The 20,851-nt window shown below is 41.5% G+C and overlaps 1 protein-coding gene across 8 annotated transcripts in view; it reads right to left on the bottom strand.

The window, feature by feature from the left end:
• Positions 1-20,851, bottom strand: part of UPF2 (UPF2 regulator of nonsense mediated mRNA decay) — a 143,499-nt gene extending 122,648 nt beyond the window's left edge. For 3 of the 8 annotated variants that reach the window (XM_039519442.1, XM_039519441.1, XM_039519444.1), the window contains exons 1-3: positions 20,384-20,851; positions 13,773-14,150; positions 11,421-12,200 (exon numbers count right to left, since the gene is read on the bottom strand). In XM_039519442.1, coding sequence (XP_039375376.1) covers positions 11,421-12,200; positions 13,773-14,134 — 1,142 coding nt within the window. In that variant the 5' untranslated portion in view covers positions 14,135-14,150; positions 20,384-20,851. Of the gene's footprint in view, positions 1-11,420; positions 12,201-13,772; positions 14,151-18,951; positions 18,972-19,574; positions 19,627-20,087; positions 20,106-20,383 lie in introns of those variants that run through there. The other 5 variants (XM_039519437.1, XM_039519443.1, XM_039519438.1 and 2 more) reach the window with 4 other exon arrangements.

The following is a 20,851-nucleotide window of genomic DNA, read 5'->3' as shown; positions in this document are numbered from 1 at the left end:
TCCTGATCTTTCAGTTTCTTTATGTGTGTGTGATAAAAGTAAACGTTTCAAGAATGAAATGCTCTTTATTTATTGCAATCATGAGGGTTTAAGGGGGGTACAAGAAAACTGATGCAATGGATGGCAGGGCATGGGAAGGCACAACGGAGATAAGCAGGGCACATTACTGTGGCTCATTACTGAAACAGGTTTTCAAAGCCTCCCAGAGATGCAGAGCTCCTTGCTGGGCTCTTCTTATTGCCCTGGTATCAGGTTGGCAGCTAATGTTGAGCAGCCAATCTGCCTCAACGTCCCACCCCGTGGAAACTTCTCTCCCTTTGCCTCACAGATATTATGGAGCACACAACAGACAGCGATAACAATGGGGATATTGCTTTCACTGAGGTCTAACCTAAAAAGCAAACTGCGCCAGTGACTCTTTAAATGTCCAAAGGCACATTCCACCAACATTATATACTTGCTCAGCCTATTGTTGAACCACTCCTTAATGCTGTTCAGATGGCTAGTGTACGGCTTCATGAGCCATGGGAGCAAAGTGTAGGCTGGGCCTCCCAGGATCACTATTGGCATTTCTGTCATCCATTGTTGTTTTGCAGTCCGGAAAGAAAGTCCCTGATTGCAGCTTTCTGAACAGACCTGTTTTCCTAAAGATGTGCGCACCATGCGCCTTTCCTGACCATCCCACGTTGATGTCAGTGAAACGCTCCCTGTGATCCACGAGCGCTTGCAACACCATTGAAAAGTATCCCTTACGGTTTATGTACTCTTTCGCAAGGTGATCTGGTGCCAAGATAAGGATATGCATGCCATCTACCGTCCCACTGCAGTTAGGGAACCCATCATGGCAAAACCATCCACTATGTCCTGCACATTGCACAGAGTCACTACCCTTCTTAGCAGAAGTCGATTAATGGCCCTGCACATTTGGATCACAACAGCTCCCACAGTGGATTTACCAACTCCAAATAGATTCCCCACTCACCAGTAGAAGTCTGGCATTGCAAGCTTCCACAGAGCGATTGCCACTCACTTCTCCACTGTCAAAGCAGGTCTCATTTTAATGTTGCTGCACTTCAAGGATGTGGAAAGCTCTGCACAAAGTTCCTGGAAAGTGGCCTTCGCATTCAAAAGTTCTGCAGCCATAGCTGCAGAATGATGCGATCCCACCAGTCAGTGCTTGCTTCCTAGGAACAGAAATGGTGCTCCACCATGTTCAGCTGCTGCGCGACTGCCAGCAGCAACCAGAAATTGTTTTGTTTTATGGCTTGCAGCAGGGCTGCTTGCATGACATCGCAATGTTCCACGTGATGACTCCTGTCTCGGCTCTGAAAATACTGCAGGATAAGGCACAAGATGTTTGTAATGCTCACAACAAGAATGCACAGCTGAGCAGGGTCCAGGTTTCTCAGTCTATGGTGCACGTACAGCTAACACTGGCTTTCGAAAAAAGGCACGAGGGTTGTTTGCCATTGATATCAGGGTAGGGAGGGAGGAAACTGCATCATGGGAGCCCGAAGCCATGTTCCCATTTCACCCTGCAACAACATTTTGGTCCCATTAGGCATTACAAGCCCCTCCCAAAACCCACTACAGCTAGTTGCACTGTGGAATAGCTACCACAGTGCACTGCACTGTGCATCGATGCAAGTGCTGCCAGTGAGGATGCACTCCACCGAGACAATGATCTTGGTGTGGACACACACAACCAACATAACTGTGGTGGCTGGATACCGAGTTAAATTAAGATGACTTAACTTTGAAGTGTAGACATGCCCTCCGCAAATACTGTCCCAAGGTTAAGAGACCTCAGAAATGGCAACTAAGATGAAAGTTACCAGATGTATTTGGGACATTAGGGGCAAAGTTGTGACCCTACTGTAGTCCACAAAACTCCTGTCAACTTCAATAGGGTCAGGATTTCATCCCAGGTACTCAAGGGAAATTATTCCTTTTCACTTCTGTTTCAAGTCAGTTTCTAGTCAACTCCAGTCTGATTAATCTTTTATACAGTTTGAAAGGCAACACTGTTTTTTAGATTCAGACAGCAGCTGTTAAAAGCATACTGAATTCAAGTGGAAAAAAGCAAGATTAATCACAATGGCATGATATTAAGGTGAAATATCTGGTAAATAGCTAGGTCTAGAAATAAATATTACATATACCTATACAGATGAAAATATCTGTATTTTCATAACGTACTATTTGTTTCTAGCAATACCAATTTATAAAATTTCAGATCTTAAAACCATGACTGGTCTACAGGAGCACTTCCCTGTCATCAGTTAAGGAAAAAAAAATATCAAGCTCTGTGCAATTTTTGATTCTTATGCATTCTAAGCACATTTCAGTATTTGGCTAGAGCCACAGTACATGGAAGTAAGCCATGTCATAAATCAGACAAATACATTCTAGGCTTGAAGAAAATCTCCTCCCCAAACTTGTATTGTATTCTTTAGTTTATTAGGCTGCTCTCATCTATTCTAAAACAACATTTTAATAAATTAGTGTCAACGGTATTTGTTAATTTATTAAACTTGCATCCTGGAGAAAACAATCTCTGGTAATTCCAGCTTATGGCAAAGAACCACCACCAATATTAAAGGCTGGCCTATTATATACAGCTGCATGTCTGTGTCTCTTTTACCTTTGATTCCTTGGAAATTAAAGTAACAGAAGCATCATACAATGCAGAATAGGCCTTGTAAAGACCACAGGGTGGAGTTTAAGCCAGTTTATGACTTTGGCATTAAAAGACATCAAATCTTGTACCACACTATTCAAACAAGAAGTAACAATAGTAATCCTCTTGGGCTTTTTTAAAACCAAAAGAATGGAAATTATCAATTTGATGCTGGCTCTGTTTTTCTTAGGCTTTGCTTGTTTGCAGCGCAGCAGGAACAACACACACACTCCACCTCTCACAGCTTGCGCGCTGCAGCGCCAGTGTGTGTGGTGTCAGTGCTGTGCTGTGGCTCCAGCGCCTGCGCGTTATTCCCACAGGGAGGTGAGAGGTGGGGGGGGACAGGAGAGCTCCCAGAGCTCTCCCGCTTTGACGCACGCTGGCGTTTAAGCGCTGCCTGCGCAGCTTTGAAGTGCTAAGTGTAGCCACAGCCTGAGTATCTAGAAGGCAAACACTCACATATCCACCCCAAACACTCATCCATTTCACCCCCACCTATAACAATTTTACATTCAACAAACACTTTGCCCACACCATGGGCACTAGGATGGCTCCCGAATAGGCCAAACTTTTCCTTGGCCACCTTGAGGAAGAATTTCTGGACAAATGCACCACAAAACCAATGATATACCTGAGATATTCTAATGATATTTTCTACTTTTTGACAGACAACCTAAACTTCCTCAAAAGGTTTCCATCACAACTTCAACAGCTACCACCCATCCGTCCAACTCTCTTTAGAACACTACCACACTAGCATCAGCTTCCCGCACACCAGGATCAGCTTCAACAATGGAAGCTTATAGACAACTACATGCAAGAAACCTATGGATCACAAACACTATCACAGATCCAGGACCCACCCAAAACACATCAATAAATCTCTTGTCTACAGCCAGAGACTCAGACACCACAGAATATGCTCTGGGAAGAAATCCAGGATACACATCTTCACACACTTAAAACCATCTTCACCAAACAAGGACACTCCACCAGAGAAGTTGACTGCTTCATTGAATGGGCCACCCAAATACCTGGAAAGAACCTGCTTCAATACAGGACCCAAAAAACCTCTACCCCTCTGCAACTGCACACCTCTAGTTGTCACCTACCACCACACACTTGAACCTATTGGGGTGGATCATTAAACAGCTACAACCCACACTTGATAGAGACCACACCCTGAAAGAAATCTTTTCCAATTCCTCTATTCTGGCCTTCAAATAAGCCCGCAACCTAACAAAGTTCATCGTCAGAAGAAAGCTCTCCCCCGACCAGGACACACCATCTCAAAGCAGCACCACCTCTGGCCATAACAGATGCAAAAACCTGCAGACATATTTCTGCTGCTACAATGATCAATACCCCCCACAATGCACCTTTCCAGATCCCTGGGTCCTACACATGCTTATCACCTCATCCAGTGCACCAATACCAACTCTGTGGATGAAACCAGACAAATTATTAGATTCTTGAAAATGATAAAACACAGCAAAATGATAAAAATACCATATCACCTGAGAGAGAACATTTTTCCCAAATGATCACTACATATTTAACCTCTCAGTCCTTGTCCTCCAAGGAAACCTACACACAACACTTTGGAAGAACGAGCTTGGGAACTTAAATTTGTCACTCAGCTAGACACCAAAAATCATGGATTTAATAAAGACACTGGATTTGTGGTTCATTACAACAACCTGTAATGCACTAAGGGCTTGTCTACAGCGCTGCAACTTTCTCGCTCGGGGTGTGAAAACACAATTTTTCACACAGCCACAATTACACAACCACATTAACGTTGCTAGTGAAGACATGCCTTAACCCTCCTTGATCCTACGACTGTAGAGGTGTTAACTGCCTACTTTACTTTGAATGATCTCTTGCAAAACATGCTAACTCCTTACCTGTTGCACCCTGTATCTAGCTGATACACTGAGTACCTTTCACAGACCTGAAGAAGAGCTCTGTATTAGCTCAAAACATAGGCCAGATCTATACAATAAAATGACATCAATATCACTACGTTGCTCAGGAGTGTGAAAAATCCACACCGAGTGACGTAGTTATACCAACCTAATCCCCAGTGTAGACAGCACTGTGTCAACAGGAAAGCTTCTTCCATCAACATGGCTACCCACTCTTGCAGAGATGGATTAACTATGCTGACAGAAGCAGCTCTCCTGTCTGTGTAGAAGCCTCTTCACTGAAGCTGTGCCGATGCAAGTTTTAAATGCAGATCTGCCCATAATGGAACAAATTAATCCCTGTGCTAGTGCTGAGTTTGGCGCAGGGAAACGAGCAGTTTCTGCCACTGTTGATCCCAGACTGCTAGGAATTAAATGTGGTTTCTGGCACAGGTTAGGTCTGCCCTAGCTTGCACCTAGTCGGCCAAGGCCCCTGTGGGTTTTACAGAAGCTGCGACACTGTACTGCCCCAGCCACACCACTTCCTGTCTTTAACATGTCCTCTGCTATTTGATAGGTTCTCATGGAGATGAAGGTGCAGAATCAGTTCTGTGCTGGGGGTGGGGGAGAGGAGGGGTGAGGACAAGGGCTGGTCTCCTTTGCCAAGGGAATTCTCCTTGGGGCCTGTTCAGCTGATCCAGGGCCCATTACACAAAAGCGTAAGCTCACACCTAGGGCTAGTCTACACTAGAAACACTACACTGGCGAAGCTGCCATAGCACATCTGGTGAAGACACACTCAGGAAAGAACTCTCCCATCAACATAATAACTCCACCTCTACAAGAGGCATTAGCTATGTCAGCAGGAGATATTCTCCCGCCGATATAGCACTATGCACACCGGCACTTACGTCGGTGTAACATACGGCCCTCAGAGGAGTGGTTTATTCACACCCGAGTCCTGTAAATTATGCTGAAGTAAGTGGTAGTGTAGACTTTGCTTAAGAGTATGTCTACACTGCAATTAGACAACCTGTGCCAGCTGACTCGGGCTCGTGGTGCTCTGACCAAGAGGCTGTTTAATTGTGGTGTAGACTTTTGGGCTCACGCTGCAGTCTGAGGTCTGGGACCTTCTCATCTTGCATACCTAAGGGGCCCCAAGACTACTGCGAAACGGGCCCAATGTGCACTTTCAAATGAAAGATGACAGTATTTTCCTGGCTAGTTGTCCTCTCTGACTGGTTTTATAGTAGCTTGAATGGTGGTGGTGTTAGTGGCATCTGATTGACCAGTTGTTACCAATGACTGAAAATTGATCTGAACCTGATGCTGCAATTCAAAACAGAGAAGCCAGTAACTTGGAATGTAATGTCAACTCCACCTTCTTGGGAACAGGCTGCATTACTATGCTTATTATCAACTTTTGACTACTAAAAGGAAGAAAAAGAAAGGGAGTTGACCACGAGAGCATGGTACTCAATATCTTCTAGTTGTTAAAAATGTCAATTTCCAGGCATGCCCAAAGGGCTTCAGTGTTCAACTAATCCAGGTAAGTTTCAATGATAAAACAAAATAATAAATAATAATAATTAGGGCTGTCGATTAATTGCAGTTAACTCATGTGATTAACTCAAAAAAAATAATCGCTATTAACAAAATTGCAATTAATCACTGTTTTAATCGCACTGTTAAATAAAATATCAATTGAAATGTATTAAATATTTGGATGTTTTTCTACATTTTCATATATATTGTATTCTGTGTTGGAATTGAAATCAAAGTGTATGTTATTTATTACAAATATTTGCACTGTAAAAAGATAAACAAAAGAAATCGTATTTTTCAATTCGCCTCATACAAGAAATGTAGTGCAATCTCTTTGTCGTGAAAGTACAACTTACAAACAGGATTTTTTTGTTACATAACTGCACTCAAAAACAAAACAATGACAACTTCAGAGCCTACAAGTCCACTCAGTCCTACTTTTTTTTTCAGCCAGTTGTTAAGACAAACAAGTTTGTTTACATTTACAGGAGATAATGCTGCCATCTTCTTATTTACAATGGCACCAGAAAGTGAGAACAGGCATTTGGCATGGCACTTTTGTAGCCGGCATTGCAAGGCATTTACATGCCAGATATGCTAAACATTCGTATGCCTCTTCATGCTTTGTCACCATTCCAGAGGACATGCTTCCATGCTAATGAAACTCGTTAAAAAAAGCACTAATTAAACTTGTGACTGAACTCCTTGGGGGAGAATTATATGTCCCCTGCTCTGCCACATATTTCATGTTATAGCAGTCTTGGATGATGACCCAGCACATGTTGATCATTTTAAGAACGTTTTCACTACAGATTTCATAAAATGCAAAGAAGGTACCAATGTGAGATTTCAAAAGATAGCTACAGCACTTGACCCAAGATTTAAGAATCTGAAGTGCCTTCCAAAATCTGAGAGGGACGAGGTAGGGAGCATGCTTTCAGAAGTCTTAAATGAGCAACACTCCATTGTGAAAACTACAGAATCCGAACCACCAAAAAGGAAAACCAACCTTTTGCTGGTGGCATCTGACTCAGATAATGAAAATGAACATACATTGGTCCGCACTATTTGGGATTGTTATCGAGCAGAACCCGTCATCAGCATGGACGCATGTCCCCTGGAATGGTGGCTGAAGCATGAAGGGACATATGAATCATTAACGCATCTGACAAATAACTTGAAACACTGGCTACAACAGTGCCATGTGAACACCTGTTCTCACTTTCAGGTGATATTGTAAATAAGAAGCCAGCAGATTATCTCCCGTAAATGTAAACAAACTTGTATGTCTTAGTGATTGGCTGAACAAGAAGTAGGACTGAGTGGACTTCTAGGCTCTAAAGTTTTACATTGTTTTATTTTTGAATGCAGGTTTTTTTTGTACATAATTCTACATTTTTAAGTTCAACTTTCATAATGAAGAGATTGTATTACAGTACTTGTATGAGGTGAATTGAAAAATACTATTTCTTTTTTATAGCACAAATATTTGTAATAAAAGAAATATAAAGTGAGCACTGTACACTTTGTGTTCTCTATTGTAATTGAAATTAATATATTTGAAAATGTAGAAAACATCCAAAAATATTTAAATAAATAGCATTCTATTATTTAACAGTGTGATTAATTGCAATTAATTTTTTATTTGCTATACAGCCCTAATTTAAACCTGCAAGAGACCCATGCCCCACACTGCAGAGGAAGACAACAACAAGAAAACAACCCAGGGTCTCTGCCAATCTAATCTGGGGCGAAAATCCTTCCCAACTCCAAACATGGCCATCAGTTATACCCTGAGCATGTGAGCAAGACCCATCGGGCAGATACCTGGGAAAGAATTCTCTGTAGTAGTAACTCAAAATCTTTGCCCATGTAGTGTCCCATCTCCAGCCACTGGAGATTGTTGCTACTGGCAGTTGCCAATGGGCCACATGCCATTGTAGGCATCGTCAACATCCCCTCGACATTACTACACACAAGTGACATAAGTTTTGCTGGTTTCATAGTTTTTCAATGAAAAATGTTTTTACTGCATTTAAAAGGTGCTATTTACACCTCAGCAACAATGAACAGTATTTCCTTGCCAGTAAAGGCATGAATTAGGGATAGTTTCCATCTTCTAAAATAAGCATTCTGAAAGAAAAAATCAATTAGTTGACAAAGATTTTAAATTTATTGGCCTCCTCTATAAATGAACTTGTGGGTCAGAGCTCGCTACTAAGTTGTTTATACTGTTATTCACTAGGTTTATAGATCCAATAACACTTTGAAACTCAGTACTAATCTGAAGTGTTTAAAGATGAAATTGTAGAGTTCCATGTTTACTGTATCTTAACATGCTTAATTTACAAGAAAAAGTATAGTTCCTCCTTGCCCAGCAGTTAGCTTTGAGAACTCAGCCTGGGATCTGAGAGTCAAGCATGTTTTTTTCTTGCTGATCCATCATCACCAGTAACAAAGATTCTACAAGCCAGATTATGTCCTTAGTGACACTTTATCTTCAGGTTTTGCTATCAATAACACCTGTGCACACTACTACTGCTTTCAGTTGATTTATACAAGGGCAACTGGTTGGAACATAGGGTTTATCTTCACTGCAGTATTAACCTGAGTTATAATTTGAGTGTCACTACTAACTAGAGTCCCATCCTCACGGAAAAACCCTTCATTCGAGCATGATGGTGCTTTTACTTGAGTTGGTGGGCCCAGTGGGGTGGATAGGCAACAGCTTAAGTTAATACAACTCGTCAGCTGCTAACACAACCACTACACTGCACTCTGGGTAGCTTGAGTGTTATTTTGCAGCATGGCTACTCTCAGTTGAACTAGGCTAACTCAAGTTAACTCTGCAGTGAATATATGCCCTAAGTATACAATTCAGTTGATATACAAGGAAGAACCTATTCTAGCTCTCTCCCTCTTCAAGTTGGTTCTGCATTACTAATGGGAATAAAAAACAGTAAACTTACTTTTATCAGTAAAGCAGATTGTCTTTCAATAGATCTGTTGAATAAGGAAGGAGCTAGCATTTTTTATAGTCACTTTTTAGACTAGAACCACTCTCTAAATGAAATTCAATTGCATACCTAAACTTCTCATTGGTCTTTGGCCTCATGCCATCCAAATCTAATGTATGCAAGTATTTGGTACGTCTATGGAGAAAGAACAATTAATCACATTAAATTAAGCAGAAAAGAGAATTTTTGAGAAATTGAGAAGAATCTCTCACTCACTCCAATTGTTGTTAAGGCAGAAGGCTAACATTTTAAAAATCCATATAACCAGTGCAACCATCTCCACAGGACCCTAAATGATACTGTTTTATCACGTATGCACCAAAACAAAACTTTGTACCTTAAGTTCTATATCTTTGGTCAGGAAAGGTTTCTCATGTCCAGGATGGAATTTGTGGTTGAGAAACAGACTCGAGAATAGCTAATAGGCTGACATCCAGGGCATTTGCCTGGGGACGGGAGACCCTGTTCTGTCTGATTCAGACAAAGGACTTGAGCCTGGGTCTTCCCTACCATACCTCAGCTGAGTGCCCTCTCCACCTATTGGCTATTCTGGGGCCTCTCTTTTTTTCTGTGGTTTTTCCCCACACACAAAAGCTTCTAAAGATTTTGGTTTTGTCCCAAAAGAGTTTCAAAGACAGGAAAAGAGTTTCCTGTCCAGCTCTATATCAGTAGCTCTGTAATTGAAACACCCAGTCAGGTGTTTAAAAACTCTTTTTAGTTTAGTAAACTAATACTCCTGGAAAATTTTATAAACTACAGAACTTTACAACTGTTTTTAACTGTTTGGTATTCAAGAAAAGATGCATGTCAGTGGACTTAAATGATTAGTTGGACATGCCAGTCCTCTCAACACACAGAACAGCTGCTGCTTAAATGAACAGCCAAAAAGAGAAGGAAGGATAAATGCAATCAAATCAGCCAGCAATGAAGTTCATCTACCTGTTCCCGCTGTTTCTGCTACATGTCTTTATCCCAGACTTACTTGACTGTAACCATGTTAGTTTAAATAATGAAGGTATACACATTACGTTGCAAAAAAAATTATACTTGTGTTTCGACTCTCTCTGAACAAGCAAGTAGTATAAGGAATTGGACTACAGTAAAAGTCACTACACATTCCAACTTCTTACATAGCAAAATACAGTCACTTAACAACTGATAGGGATGGGACTGGACTACAACAGATGCTTGAGTTTGTATCTCACACCTAAATCCTCATAATAGGTCAAGCTCAATACCAAAACTGATCACCCCACACTTTGGGAAAGCTCAAATTTGAGTCTAGATTTCAAACCCCAAAGTTTGGACGTGTTCAGATCAGAGGGATACATATTTCAGATCCGGAATTTTGGTTCAGGCCCATCACCAATAACTGCACAATTCATGTGCTTTTGCTTATGTGTATTGGAAATATTCTAGGAATATAGGAATTACCACATCATACAAATGAGATCATATGATGAAAATGCTTGTCATATAAGAAGACTGGACTTGATGACCCAGGAAGTCCTGTGCCCTTATCAGACCATCAGTCCACCTAGGAGAGCATTCTGGCTTCAGTAATGACCAGTACTGGATGCTTCAGAGAAAAGTGCATATTTATTCAACAACATGCCTATGGTGGAAGTTTCTTTCCAGCCTAAGACATTTATAGTTAGCTGAGGTCCTGAAGCATTTAATGTTTTGAGTCAAGGTTTAACAGGACATGGTTGAGTAGTTTAGGCCCAAATTTTGATTTTAGATTTTAATATACAAGAATTTTGGAAAGTACACTTCCTTTGACACATGATTTCCCCCCTATACTTAGAACTACGCTGACACTATGTACAATGTTGGTACACAAAAAAAAAAAAAACAAATCCATGTCAGCATATGGTCCTTAAGAAATATGTGGGTGGGAAGGGTAAAAAAAACATTTGGTGCCAACTGGAAAAGGACAAAACCAGCTGGGAAAGAAATGTTAGTCTCAAGCTGTTAGAGGAGTGTTACAAAGCCAGTGGAGGAGCTAAAAAAAATTAAAGCAAGAGAAACTTACTTAACAGTCTCCCTCTAAAAATTATTTAAAACCTAATGCCCCATTACTTAACATTCCAGGCTCTAAAAGATTTTCTAGTTGGGAAATCTTTCAGCATGTTATTTCAGAGAACCTTCTGCAACAAAGCGCATCTTCCCATATAATTTTACTTTGGTGGCAACAATTACAGAAATCTTAAAGCATTCTATGAGCTGCACTGTTATATCAATTTATGAAGTACAGTATTTAAATGTCACCTGTTTTGTCTCTCAGTATTTTGTAGCTCTCTGTGGTCCCTTTTCAGGTGTTTGGTCAAAGATGTAAAGTATTCCTTCAACAAATTCTGGAAGGGCTGTTGCTTCTCTGGGCTGATTATCTCACTAGGAGGAAAACTCAAGTTAAACTTCTCTGCAGCATTTTTAACCTTCCTTGGTACCAAACCAGCAATATCATCTCCACAGTGCCGGCAAAAGCTTATTACCACAGAAACATGAGCGTGGGTCTCTCGATCAGCGTTAATAATGTTTTTTAGCTGTTCATAGATTAAAGACAGACCTTCTTTATCAGTGAAAATCCCAACTATTGTCAATTCTGCAATGAAACGCAAGTCAGTTCTTAGTTTGGTAATGTTGGGAGTTTTCTCTTCTTTCCTTGCTTCAAAATGCTTTTTCCAAACCTGAAGAAGTGATGGAGCAAAATCAGCATAGCGCTGGTGAAACAGAGAACACAAGTGCACGGCACAGTTCACATCTGATATTTTCAGCTTTGCTTCAACAATAGAAGCTACAGCTTCTGCAATGTACTTGCTTAAATTGAGGCTATTAAAATCATGAGACAAGGAGTCCCTCTGTTGTTCTGTAATAGTTTTTAGCTTCTTAACAAAAGCGGTGTTCTTCTTCAGACTCGAGTCCAGCCTGCTAAAGAAATTCTCCTCAGGGCGGTTCTCTGGTGCATTCTGGTTTTTGCTGCGGAGTTCCTTTCTTGCTTGATGGCGCTCCCAAGCTTCCTGGTGGAGTTGATGTGCTTCCTCTTTCTCTCTAAAGAAAAAAAACAATAGTTATAACCTGGTAAGACCGCACTAATTTCCATTATAGATTACTGAATTTTGTAAACTGACAGGTAAATGAACCATTTCAAAACAAGGATAATGCACCACAAGCTAATTGATCTCAATTGTAGTGCAGTTTAAATTTTTCCTGATACTTTATATGTACTAATGAATGTTCTGTAATATATTTTACTGATAATAAGGAAGTCCTAGTAACTCCAAGGCTTCACTAAATAGCACTCTTCTATTAAACCTTTTCTAAGAAAGTGCCATTTACGTATTAAAATAAACATATTAGCAAGGCTCTATACAGAATTTTTTTTTAATCACAAATCATTAACAAAGCATAAATACTACAATCCTTTTACTCAAGAAAGAAATACAAATCAACTTTGGGACAAAACACAGCAGTTGTTAACAGAACACAGTAACACTACCCACGTGTTCTAGATAAGAAGAATTCCAAATCCAACTGAAATTGCAAGGGCAATTTAAGTAGATAAAATGTATTCACCCAGCCTGGAGTCTGACCAAGACAGACACATTAATACCCTTACTCTTTTTAAGTGTCATGGTATCTTTAATGAACACAAATGGTCAGAATCTTGGTTTTGTTTTCCTCCAACACCATAGTGTCTCTTAACACCATGCTATGGATACTGACTTGGAGAAAAAACTAAATTAACACCACTTTCTGCTGTATCCTACCCAGGTTCTCCTTGCAGGATTTCCACCCAAATACCAATTATTCATGACTGCTGACTATTGGACAGCTTTAGAGATCACAGCCCACTTCCAGTGCTTAAAAGTTTACAGCAACAGCTTATAGTAAGGTTAGTCTTGTGACTGAAGTACCGGACTGAGAGTCAAGCTGCCCAGCACCTATTCCTGGATGGATTTTATTGTGATCCTAGGCAAGTCACTTGGCTTCTTTCTGCCTCTGTTTCCCCATCTGTAAAATGGGTATAACACATCTAAACCTCAATAAGACTTTGTGATGCTTAATTCAGGCACATTTGTATACCACATGAGATCTCCAGACAGATGACATTACCGAAATCCAATGTATAAGCTAAAACGATAGTGGTTAGTATGTACATCCAACTACTGCATACTTTTAGCTTCTCACAAATAGCACTGAGCATATCACTTGACACTACCTATATCAGTGGCTCTCAAACTTTTTTTACTGGTGACCCCTTTCACATAGCAAGCCTCTGAGTGCCATCCCCCTTGTAAATATATAAAAAAGTGTTTTTAATTTAACACCATTATAAATGCTGGAGGCAAAGCAGGATTTGGGGTGGAAACTGACAGCTCGCAACCCCCTATGTAATAACCTCACGACCCCCTGGGGGGTCCCAACCCCCAGTTTGAGAACCCCTGATCTATATTTACTAAACAATTATATATATTTTTACTTTCTTATTCATAAAATTAAAAGAGTGAACCAATACTGCAGTCCTCACTTTGGCAAAACTCCCACTGACTTCAATGGGAATTTTGCATGAGTAAGGACTATCCTGTTAGGCACAGTTAAAACTTAAAACATAAATCTTACTTCAATTGTGCAGCTGCCTCCTCTTGCTGACGTTTTACTTCCTCCTCTTGTTTCTTTTTCTCTTCCTCTTCAAATTTCTTTTTTTCTTCATCCTCTTTCCTCTTCTGCTCTTCTTCAGCTTTTATCTTGTCCTCTTCTTTTTTCTTTCGCTCCTTGTCTTCTTTTTTCCGTTTATCCTCCTCCAGTTTTTTCTTTTTATCTTCAGGTGTCTTGAGAGTCTCTCTCTTCAGGCCAACCTTCAAATCCTCCTTTGGTTTCTCTCTACTGCTCACTGATCGCCTTTCACTGAAGTCTTTTTCTTTGTTATTTAATGAAGATTCTTTTTCTTCCATACTGGCTGACTTTTTGCGCTCAGCTGGCATTGTTACCCAGGCAAATCTGCAGAAATACAGGAATATCACCATTATTATTGTATTCTCAATACATGAACAAACTAGTTTTCACTGTATCCTGACATTCACTTAGAATAGTTGAGGTAAATCTGCATGAGGATGAAATCAATTAGAAAATTGGGTGAAGCTAAGCAAGCAACTTGGAGGATGATATTCATAAGAACTACACTGCCACACTGTTCCCATGGTACTAAGATCATGATTAAGAAGAAAATGTGAGGACTGCACAAAATCCAAATACCTGTAATTGCTTTCAGCATATATTATGGAATTCTCTTCAACCTGAGCTGTGCAGTCAGATGACTGTTCAAAACTACCACAGACTGGAGAAAGCTTTGCTGCAAAGATTAGGTTAACACTTCCATAAAAAAAAAAAAAAGTTTCCTGACCAGAGCCAACTACCTACAAGCTTTAATTAAAAAAAAAAACTCAAAAGAAAGGCTTTCCCAGAAATCTTTTTTCCCTCCACCATGACTGCAAAAAATTTTTTTTACTGTTCATGTAGTTCAGCTTGAGACTGCTGTTATGATCAATACTGCTATGCACTTTTGGATCCTGAAGTATTGAAACGGCTAAAGTGGGATGTTTATAGGCTGACAAAAACTACAGCCCCAATTCAGCAAATATTTATGTACGTGCTTAGCTTTAGATCCAGATTTTTACAGATACTCAGGCATTGTTGTGCTTAGTGTTGCAATACATAACCGATTCGGGAACCTAAAACTCATTTTCAAACGGCATTTAGAAGCCTAAAACCTATTGACAATGGTATTTAGGCTCCTAAGTCCCTAAAAGCCTTTTGAAAATGAGAGCCTTTAAAAATCTGAGCCTTGGTTCCATTGTGATTATTCACGGAGGTCAGACTAGATGATCATAATGGTCCCTTCTGACCTTAAAGTCTATGAGTCTATTTGCAGAATCAGGGCTGAAGGGAAAGGGTTTTTTAATACCCTCATTTCTAGTAAGTTATGCTTTTAAAATGCATTCCTTTTTCCCCAGAGCAAATTTTAAAAACTTTTGAAGTGACACTGCTGAATTTGAAATCTTCTAGGGGGAGGGAGGAGAGACATCTTTCACTATGTTACTAATATCTACTTAAATTGTTAGAATGAAAAGTGAAAAATTTCTTTTTGCTATTTCTTTTCATGTATTTTCTACACTTCAGTCATCTTGGACAACGAAAACTGACTAGTCAGATTAATTTGTTTCTCATTTTCTTAAAATGTTTGGGTAAAAAACAAAACAATGGGATATTTGCATGTCAACAGAAATAAAAATGTAAGAAAAATGTTTTCCAATATTGAAAAACTTTATTTTACACACCCACATTGTGGGCCTTCGCTATCTAACAGTGCCCTTTAATCCATGGGTTTTACCTGTTCTCGATGATACATATTTGAAAGGTATACATTTAAAAATAAAACACCACATTGAAGAAAATCCCTATTTCTAATTAAGTACTTTTTCCATTTTCTCCTAATTATATGGAAAAATTCTTCAATATTTTTCCCCCAATTATAATTAGTCTTAATACTTTATTGAACCTAGGGAGTTTTCCATTAAAAATTTCCTAAAATGTTGGTCTGATTCTTATAAATATTTGTTTTAAACCAATCTACCTACAGAACAAAAAAAATTCACCAAAGATAGCAACAGAAAATTCACCACGTATAGCAACAGTTTAAGGTTTTCCACATTGTGCTCCTTACATGCAGCGTACGTCTTCACCACAAGAAAAGGTGCTTTCTTAACTCAAGTTAACTATGGTCATATGATTTAAAATAGCAGTGAATACCAACTTACTTTTAACTTGGGTTAGCAGCTTGAGTTCATTCCCCGCTCCCACTTGTGGTGCTAACTTGAGGCAAAAGTCAAGTTGCTATGTCCTCACTGCTAATTTAACCTCAATTAGCCAACCCGAGATAAAACCACACTTTTTTTCTCTTTTTATTTTTTTTTCCAGTGAAGACATACCAATAATGGTGAGAGAGGTCAGTTACCATGGATGGCCCGTTCAATACTTGGCCTTTCTGCTGACAGAAGTCCCAATGAGTGCCAACTGCCAGGGTTTGGAAGGGGAGGGTATTGATTTGTATTCATTGGGAACAGGACAGAGGGCAATTAATTTCACACAAGCTACACAGCTGCAAGCAGATAACAACTTTGACTCCCTAATGACCTGATAAGTAATGAAAGTATTGGGTAGCTACTGCTGAAAGACTCCATAGGACCAGAGCCAGAGGCGGCTCTAGGCACCAGCAAAACAAGCTGGCGCCTAGGGCGGCCAAATCTAGGGGGCGGCAAAAGGCTGGGGCCCCGGACCTGCCGCAGTCATGCCTGCGGGAGGTCCCCAGAGCCCCGGGACGACTGGACCTGCCGCAGGCATGACTGCGGAGGGGGCGCTCGTCCCGCGGCTCGGCTGGACCTCCCGCAGGCATGACTGCGGCAGCTCAAGCGGAGCCGCCGGACCCGCGAACCGTCCGCAGCCGCGGGGGGTCCACCCGAGCCACGCGGGACCAGCGGTCCCTCTGCAGTCATGCCCGCGGGAGGTCCGCTGCTCCCGCGGGCTCCGGGGCGCCTCCCGCGCATGACTGCTTGGGGCGGCCAAAACGGTAGAGCCGCCCCTGACCAGAGCCTATCACTGATCCTTTCAGCCATCCAATCCCCACTGTATTTTGACTTTTTGGTTTAATTAAAATTGACTTAATAGATTTTTTGTTAAGTCAATACATTTAAAAAGCAACATACTAAAGGCCAGATCCTGCAACTGGATCTATGGAGATAGGTTATATGTAGGTATTTGGGGTCTAGATGCATCCAGTTGCAAGATCAGCTCCTCTAAACATTTTGCCCCAAGTTCAAAAGTAACATTTAGCAGTCGAAGCTTACAAATGGCATATAATGGAGGCCATATCAATCCAAGAAAGCTACTCAAGTTTTTTTTGGGAGGAGAGAGGGAGTTTAAAACTGAATGCTCTTCCATATTAAAGTCAGCTTAATGTCCCCACCAATGAGATTCAGTCCATTTTAATATTCCACTAGATTCTCTTTAACAATTGTACTTGATAAAGTTGTGTTTTTCCTGATTACACCACTAAATAAAAAGCTTTGTTGGAAAAAAGTTAAAGGAAACATATCTATAAATTTAAAATGACCTTTATTAAAATAGAATCATAGGACTGGAAGAGACTTTGAGAGGTCATCTAGTCCAGTCCCCTGCATTCATGGCAGGACTAAGTATTATCTACACCAGGGGTAGGTAACCTATGGCACGCGTGCCAAAGACAGCATGCCAGCGGATTTTCAGTGGCACTCACAGTGCCCAGGTCCTGGCTTTCGGTCCGGGGAGAGGAGGGCTCTGCATTTTAATTTAATTTTAAACGAAGCTTCTTAAACATTTTACAAACCTTATTTACTTTACATACAACAATAGTTTAGTTATACATTATAAACTTATAGAAAGAGACCTTCTAAAAACATTAAATGTATTACTGGCTCGCGAAACCTTAAATCAGAGTGAATAAACGAAGACTCGGCACACCACTTCTGAAAGGTTGCTGACCCCTGATCTACACCATCCCTGACAGGTGTTTGTCTAATCTGCTCTTAAAAATCTCTAATGATGGAGATTCCACAACATCCCTAGGCAATTTATGTTGTAATTTTAGCACAAAAAAAGATTTCTGAAAGTTAGTAAACCTGGAGTTAAAGTTAAAAACAAACATCTGAAAGACAAGAAATTAAAAGTCTGTTAGGTCAAAAAAATAAATGCTAGAAAGACCCTAAATATTTGTTAATACTCTAACACTGTGACCATTACCTTTGCTCACCCACTAGCTGCTTCTTGAAAAAAAAAAAAATTAAGCATCCCATGTTGCACATATAAATTATAGTAGTATGGTCATTTGCGGAATAGTCATAATTTGCACTCACCCTGCTAGCTTACATCAAGATCAGGGAGAAATTCAGGACTGTCTTCTGCAAAGGAATGCCTCATCTTTGCAGGTATGCGGCCTGTATATTAAGGCTGATACTGAGAATTTTGATCTCTGATCTATAGCTGGCCAACACTGGATAAAGGAATAGGATCAGGAAAGGTATACAATTCATAATGTGGTGAACAAAGACAAGATCTAGTATGGATGACGAGGGCTATATGAAAATTGTGAGGTTTTGACCATACTATGTAAATGATAAAGAAACTGAACCACTCATTTGAGTGTGTATTGGGGTAACAGGCATTAACAGTTTATAACCAAGTGTGTAGTAGAAACCTGTGGCTCATAACTAAATGTTGGATACAAAAAGATGGGGGTAAAGAGGAAGGTCAGAGTTAAGGAAGGTGTTGAAAACTTTACCGGGGTGCTCTGTAGTGACATTCAGGGGTTTTGAACGTATAGCCTTGTAGTGTCATCACTTCCAAATGTTCGGTTTTGTTAAATATTGTACAACTTTCTAATGTTTTTAATTAATTAGTTTCCTCCCTTAACACAATCTTTAAGTTTTGTTTGGGAATTTTCTTGATTTGTTTCTGAATTTTTATTTCTTTATAACAAGCCTGATATGTGAAAACTTGATATAGTTGTACTCACAATAGTTCAGAGTACAAAGACGGTCAGTTCTAGGACATCTGGGGAACTTACAATATACACAGGAGTCCAGCTTTTTTTAAAATAGTACAGAGACAATGCTTAGCAGAAAATACTTATAAAAAAAGCAATATAATCTTGAAGGATCCCAAAGAGTTATACACAAATATATACATATAGCATAATTAATGCAACCACCTTAAAAGCTGAAAGGAGGAAGCTCAGCACCCACCCTTCTGTACTTAAGTTTTTCTCCATCTGCAAAATGGGTATACAATAATAGTGGTGTTTTGAGGCTTCATTAACTTATGTTTGTAAGCACTATGAAATCCAGGGATGAAAGTCAATATATAAAATGTAAAATACTAAAGACTAGATTTTGTGTTTGATTAGAAAAAAAAAAGTTTTTTCCCAAATCTCTGTGCTGCTATGGGAAGTTACATATTAGTCATATGAAGACTCCCATTACAAATTCTTGTCCAGGTGTTCTATAAAATGCTGGCTAAGCAAAGTCAGGAATTCTTTCTATAAATTAATCCCATTTTGATAATGTACTTAAAAATGCAAAGTGCAAACTCTGACAAATATGACAAATATTCCATGACAGCTGTACAAACCATCAGAATTAAACAAGTTTCAAGAATAATTCAAATAATCTGCATCAGTGAAATGCCACAATCACCCAGTCAAACCTAAACTCAAACCCACAAAACAAACCAAAAGAGATGGAGGAAGGGAAAAATTCATAATTAAACACAAGCATGAAAGAGGTGGGTTTGATCTAACGTTCATGACTGAGTTTTACTTTCTATTCCGCCTACCTTATTAAAAAAAGTTTTTTGCTGTCCTAACGCTACAGATGGGCCTCCTTTGCTAGGGTGAACAGAAAAAGAAAAGGCCTAAAAACCAGTCACTAGATGGAAATAAAACATCTTTCCACACAAAAGTAAACAAACAACCCTCTCGCCTGCTCTAACTGTCACACACAAACCAATCCCCACCGAACATCATTGTTCAACTGAGCGTCCCCTCCTTTGTCTACCCCTTCAAATACCAAGCGCCCCCCACCCCGCTTTCTACTTGCCCGACTGGCACCTCACCGCTTCTCTCCCTCCACCTCCTCACCCCCTTAGCACGCCAAGCCCTTTTGCCCCTCGCCTCATCTTACCCTCCTCCACCCGCCCCGCCCTTCCCCAACATTTCCCCCCTCAAGGAAACCCCAGAAGCCAACTTCCCCCCGCATGTCCCCCCGACCCCAGCGAGCTCCCTCCCGCTCACGGCCCCTCTCTGCCCTGTGACCTTTCCACGCCCACCAGGCCCTTCCCCGCACTCACCTCTGCCCACGCTGAAGCCCGACTTCCTCTCCCCGCCCCGCCCCCAGGACCCTCCCCACCCCCGGGCCCCGGCCCCGGCCCCGGCCCCCTCCCCAGGCCCCACTCACGCCCCAGCCGCTCTCCTCCAGGTAGCCCTGCTCCCCTCCAGCCCTGCCCCGTCCCGGATGTCCCTGCAGGCCGCCCTCTCTCTGCCCCGGCCCCGCTCCTAGCAGCCCCCCACCCCCAAAAGCCTGCTCCGCCCCCTCCATCCCGCCGCGGCCCCTCTCCCCCGCCCTCAGGCCGGCGGGGGCGGTTACCTCTGCCCGGTGTAAACATCGGCTCGGACTCCTCTAGCCCCTACTCCACCACCAGCTTCTGCCCCCTCCCCTTGCCCGCAGAGGACCCCGGGCTGCCCCTCGCGCCGCCGGCCTGAAAACACTGCGCCGAGGCGGGGCGGCTCAGCCTGCTCCTGGCTGCAGGGGAAGGAAGCGAGTAGAGCTCCAGTCTAGCCGCTCCGCCGCGCCCCCAACAGCTTCGTTGGCCAGCGGCGGCTGCAGACAGGTACGTATCAGGCAGCGCGCAGGGCAGCCCCGGGCTGGGGCGGGGTCCTTGCGGCAGGCGGCGGGCTAGCCCGGGCTGCTCTGAGTCTGGTTACTAGGAGCAGGAGGTTGTGAAGGCGGAAGTGGCCAGAGCGGGTGGGGGGACAGGTGTTGGGATCCGGCCACCATCCTGCAGAGTGGGGAGCACTGCCCCTCCCTAGCCCAGGGACAGCAGCCCACCTGTGG

Source organism: Mauremys reevesii, linkage group 1, assembly GCF_016161935.1.
Source record: "Mauremys reevesii isolate NIE-2019 linkage group 1, ASM1616193v1, whole genome shotgun sequence".
NCBI lineage: Eukaryota > Metazoa > Chordata > Testudines > Geoemydidae > Mauremys > Mauremys reevesii.
This window is presented reverse-complemented; position numbering and strand designations above follow the sequence as displayed.